General features: G+C 36.3%; 1 protein-coding gene across 1 annotated transcript in view; it reads left to right on the top strand.

Annotated features, from left to right (window-relative positions):
* The window catches only part of LOC130124905 (photoreceptor outer segment membrane glycoprotein 2-like), a 15,783-nt gene extending 11,475 nt beyond the window's left edge, over positions 1-4,308 (top strand). Inside the window, exon 3 of the mRNA XM_056294250.1 lies at positions 4,063-4,308. Within this exon, the coding sequence (XP_056150225.1) occupies positions 4,063-4,308 (246 nt within the window). The remainder of the gene's footprint in view (positions 1-4,062) is intronic.
* The last annotated feature ends 1,576 nt before the right edge of the window (positions 4,309-5,884 follow it).

A 5,884-nucleotide genomic window follows, 5' to 3' on the forward strand; every position in this document is an offset into this window, starting at 1 on the left:
ATGTTATGTCGTATGTTTTGTAGTATGTTTTGTAGTATGTTAGGTAGTGTGTTTTGTACTATGTTATGTAGTGTGTTCTGTGGTATGTTTTGTAGTGTGTTCTGTGGTATGTTTTGTAGTATGTTTAGTAATATGTTATGTAGTATGTTATGTAGTATGTTTAGTAATATGTTATGTAGTATGTTATGTAGTGTGTTTTGTAGTATGTTATGTAGTGTGTTCTGTGGTATGTTATGTAGTGTGTTTAGTAATATGTTATGTAGTATGTTATGTAGTGTGTTTTGTAGTATGTTATGTAGTGTGTTTTGTAGTATGTTATGTAGTGTGTTCTGTGGTATGTTTTGTAGTATGTTTAGTAATATCTTATGTAGTATGTTATGTAGTGTGTTTTGTAGTATGTTATGTCGTATGTTTTGTAGTATGTTAGGTAGTGTGTTTTGTAGTGTGTTTTGTAGTATGTTATGTTGTATGTTTTGTAGTATGTTATGTAGTATGTTATGTAGTGTGTTTTGTAGTATGTTATGTAGTATGTTATGTAGTGTGTTTTGTAGTATGTTATGTAGTGTGTTTTGTAGTATGTTATGTAGTGTGTTCTGTGGTATGTTTTGTAGTATGTTTAGTAATATCTTATGTAGTATGTTATGTAGTGTGTTTTGTAGTATGTTATGTCGTATGTTTTGTAGTATGTTTTGTAGTATGTTAGGTAGTGTGTTTTGTACTATGTTATGTAGTGTGTTTTGTAGTGTGTTATGTAGTATGTTATGTAGTGTGTTTTGTAGTATGTTATGTAGTATGTTATGTAGTGTGTTTTGTAGTATGTTATGTAGTGTGTTATGTAGTGTGTTTTGTAGTATGTTTTGTAGTATGTTATGTAGTGTGTTTTGTAGTATGTTATGTAGTGTGTTCTGTGGTATGTTTTGTAGTATGTTTAGTAATATGTTATGTAGTATGTTATGTAGTGTGTTTTGTAGTATGTTATGTCGTATGTTTTGTAGTATGTTAGGTAGTGTGTTTTGTAGTGTGTTTTGTAGTATGTTATGTTGTATGTTTTGTAGTATGTTTTGTAGTATGTTAGGTAGTGTGTTTTGTAGTATGTTATGTAGTATGTTATGTAGTGTGTTTTGTAGTATGTTATGTCGTATGTTTTGTAGTATGTTTTGTAGTATGTTAGGTAGTGTGTTATGTACTGTGTTTTGTAGTATGTTTTGTAGTATGTTATGTAGTGTGTTTTGTACTATGTTATGTAGTGTGTTTTGTAGTATGTTATGTAGTATGTTATTTAGTATGCTATGTAGTGTGTTTTGTAGTGTGTTATGTAGTATGTTATGTAGTGTGTTTTGTAGTATGTTATGTAGTATGTTATGTAGTATGTTATGTAGTATGTTATGTAGTGTGTTTTGTAGTATGTTATGTCGTATGTTTTGTAGTATGTTTTGTAGTATGTTAGGTAGTGTGTTTTGTAGTGTGTTTTGTAGTGTGTTATGTAGTATGTTATGTAGTGTGTTTTGTAGTATGTTATGTAGTATGTTATGTAGTGTGTTTTGTAGTATGTTATGTAGTGTGTTTTGTAGTATGTTTTGTAGTATGTTATGTAGTGTGTTTTGTACTATGTTATGTAGTGTGTTTTGTAGTATGTTATGTAGTGTGTTCTGTGGTATGTTTTGTAGTATGTTTAGTAATATGTTATGTAGTATGTTATGTAGTGTGTTTTGTAGTATGTTATGTCGTATGTTTTGTAGTATGTTTTGTAGTATGTTATGTAGTGTGTTTTGTAGTATGTTATGTAGTGTGTTTTGTAGTGTGTTATGTAGTATGTTATGTAGTGTGTTTTGTAGTATGTTATGTAGTATGTTATGTAGTGTGTTTTGTAGTATGTTATGTAGTGTGTTATGTACTGTGTTTTGTAGTATGTTTTGTAGTATGTTATGTAGTGTGTTTTGTAGTATGTTATGTAGTGTGTTCTGTGGTATGTTTTGTAGTATGTTTAGTAATATGTTATGTAGTATGTTATGTAGTGTGTTTTGTAGTATGTTATGTAGTGTGTTTTGTAGTGTATTTTGTAGTATGTTATGTTGTGTGTTTTGTAGTGTGTTTTGTAGTATGATATGTAGTGTGTTTTGTAGTGTGTTTTGTATGTAGTATGTTATGTAGTATGTTATGCAGTGTGTTATGTAGTATGTTATGTAGTGTGTTTTGTAGTGTGTTTTGTAGTATGTTATGTAGTATGTTTTGCAGTGTGTTTTGTAGTATGTTATTTAGTGTGTTTTGTAGTGTGTTTTGTAGTGTGTTTTGTATGTAGTATGTTATGTAGTGTGTTTTGTAGTGTGTTTTGTAGTATGTTATGTAGTGTGTTTTGTAGTGTATTTTGTAGTATGTTATGCAGTGTGTTTTGTAATGTGTTTTGTAGTATGTTTTGTAGTATGTTATGTAGTATGTTTTGTATGTAGTATGTTATGTAGTGTGTTTTGTAGTATGTTATGTAGTGTGTTTTGTAGTGTGTTTTGTAGTATGTTATGTAGTGTATTTTGTAGTGTGTTTTGTATGTAGTATGTTATGTAGTATGTTTTGTAGTGTGTTTTGTAGTATGTTATGTAGTGTGTTTTGTAGTGTGTTTTGTATGTAGTATGTTATGTAGTATGTTTTGTAGTGTGTTTTGTAGTATGTTATGTAGTGTGTTTTGTAGTGTGTTTTGTATGTAGTATGTTATGTAGTATGTTTTGTAGTGTGTTTTGTAGTATGTTATGTAGTGTGTTTTGTAGTGTGTTTTGTAGTATGTTATGTAGTATGTTTTGTAGTGTGTTTTGTAGTATGTTATATAGTATGTTATGTAGTGTGTTTTGTAGTATGTTATGTAGTGTGTTTTGTAGTGTGTTTTGTAGTATGTTATGTAGTGTGTTATGTAGTGTGTTTTGTAGTATGTTATGTTGTGTGTTTTGTAGTGTGTTTTGTAGTGTGTTTTGTAGTATGTTATGTAGTGTGTTATGTAGTGTGTTTTGTAGTGTGTTTTGTAGTGTGTTTTGTAGTGTGTTATGTAGTGTGTTTTGTAGTGTGTTTTGTAGTATGTTATGTAGTGTGTTATGTAGTGTGTTATGTAGTGTGTTTTGTATTATGTTATGTAGTGTGTTTTGTAGTGTGTTTTGTAGTATGTTATGTAGTATGTTTTGTAGTGTGTTTTGTAGTATGTTATGTAGCGTGTTTTGTAGTGTGTTATGTAGTGTGTTTTGTAGTGTGTTTTGTAGTATGTTATGTAGTGTGTTATGTAGTGTGTTTTGTAGTATGTTATGTAGTGTGTTTTGTAGTGTGTTTTGTAGTGTGTTTTATAGTATGTTATGTAGTGTGTTATGTAGTGTGTTTTGTAGTATGTTATGTTGTGTGTTTTGTAGTGTGTTTTGTAGTATGTTATGTAGTATGTTTTGTAGTGTGTTTTGTAGTATGTTATGTAGTGTGTTTTGTAGTGTGTTATGTAGTTTGTTTTGTAGTGTGTTTTGTAGTATGTTATGTAGTGTGTTATGTAGTGTGTTTTGTAGTATGTTATGTAGTGTGTTTTGTAGTATGTTATGTAGTGTGTTTTGTAGTATGTTATGTAGTATGTTTGTAGTGTGTTTTGTAGTATGTTATGTAGTGTGTTTTGTAGTGTGTTATGTAGTGTGTTTTGTAGTGTGTTTTGTAGCATGTTATGTAGTGTGTTATGTAGTGTGTTTTGTAGTATGTTATGTAGTGTGTTTTGTAGTGTGTTTTGTAGTGTGTTTTGTAGTATGTTATGTAGTGTGTTATGTAGTGTGTTTTGTAGTATGTTATGTAGTGTGTTTTGTAGTGTGTTTTGTAGTATGTTATGTAGTATGTTTTGTAGTGTGTTTTGTAGTATGTTATGTAGTGTGTTTTGTAGTGTGTTTTGTAGTATGTTATGTAGTATGTTTTGTAGTGTGTTTTGTAGTATGTTATGTAGTATGGGTCACTTGTGAGACTTCCCTATGTCTTCATAAATGAATGGGAATGATCAGGTATGAGACAGAGTAGAAGAAGAAACAGATTTCTGATGACAGCCTTTTTTTCCTCCGACAGTTGTTGGTTCTGACGGGCGTCCGCTACCTCCAGACGGCTATGGAGAATGTCCTGCGCCTCGGAGAGCTGGACTCGGAGTCTGACGGCTGGATTCTGGAGAACAGTATCGCCGAGACTGCCCGCTCCAACTTCAACATCATCAAGAACCTGGGGAAGTGTTACCAAGTTGACGACGACCCCAACATCAACGTCCCATCACCGCCACAGGCAGAGCTCCCCTCCCGTCACATCCCAACGGCCAGCTAGCGCCCAGCCCACGCCAGTGTGATGGAAGGCCAGTGAAGCCAGTGGTTCCAACACAACAAAAGAACTGAGAGGACCAACGTGCTGAAGTGTCCTTGGCTAAACCACCAAATGTGCTGCTGCTCTGTGAGGACTGTGACCTCTGACCTTACTCTGAGAATCACCTAATGTTATAAATTGTCAGCACTCTTTGGTCCCTGACACCTGACAACAAGCAGGGCCGAGAGAGGAACCACTACTGACGTTTCTTCAGCTTGGTGAAGGGTGATGTTATGATGATGTCCTGATGGTACGACGGTATCATCATGTCATGATGAGTTTGTAATGATGTCACAACGATGACGTGATGATGCCACGATGACGTCACTGTGGTAGCATGCGGATGATGTCACAGTGATGTCATGTTGATGTCATCACCATTTCACAGTGAGCCCGTGATGAAGTCAGGACCAAAGTTCTGTCCATGTGCCATACTGGAAGATGGCACAGAGGAGGAGGAGGAGGAGGAGGAGGCGGCGGGTGTACAGACAGGGGACAGGAGTCCTGGTGGCGGGTGAGGCGGAGCAGGGTTGCTGCAGCGCCCCTCGCAGCACACACTGGAGATGTTTTACCAGAGAACAGAGGCCCACAACACTGTGACAGAACATTTCTCAACCCACGTTTTGAACAGTGGAGACTGACGTCACGTCTACTTTGTAAAGGCCTTCACACCCCGGGGATGTGATGAATAAATGACTATTTCGCCTCAAACCTACTCGTATTCTGGCGATACGAATTTGCGACAGAAATCCAGCTTTCTGCCGCAAATTCGCGAGAAGAACACAACCCGGTGGGTTCGGGTACGGCGGTGCGGTGCGGTGCGGTGCGTGGGACTGTCCTCCTCTTCCCCCGCAGGGAGACCCCCGCCCATAGCCGATCCGGCCTTCACCAGGAGCGCCTCCTCTGTTGAGGTGCGCCACAACCGGCTCTGGGTCGGTAAGGAAGGCTGCTTTGCTGCCGACTCGACTACATTCCAGAGTAATTACTTAACTACTCACCGGGCTGATAGCCTACTTAACTACACACCGTCCTGATAGCCTACTTAACTACTAACTATGATGATAGTCTACTTAACTACTCACCGGGCTGATAGCCTACTTAACTACTCACCATCCTGATAGTCTACTTAACTACTCACCGTGCTGATAGCCTACTTAACTACGCACCGTCCTGATAGCCTACTTAACTACTCACCATGATGATAGTCTACTTAACTACTCACCATCCTGATAGCCTACTTAACTACTCACCGTGCTTATAGCCTACTTAACTACTCACCATCCTGATAGTCTACTTAACTACTCACCGTGCTGATAGCCTACTTAACTACACACCGTCCTGATAGCCTACTTAACTACACACCATCCTGATAGCCTACTTATATACTCACCATGTTGATAGCCTACTTAACTACTCACCGTCCTGATAGCCTAGTTAACTACTCACTGTCCTGATAGCCTACTTAACTACTCACCGTGCTCATAACCTACTTAACTACTCACCATCCTGATAGTCTACTTAACTACTCAACCTTGCTGAT

This window comes from Lampris incognitus, chromosome 15, assembly GCF_029633865.1.
Source record: "Lampris incognitus isolate fLamInc1 chromosome 15, fLamInc1.hap2, whole genome shotgun sequence".
NCBI classification, from domain to species: Eukaryota; Metazoa; Chordata; class Actinopteri; order Lampriformes; family Lampridae; genus Lampris; species Lampris incognitus.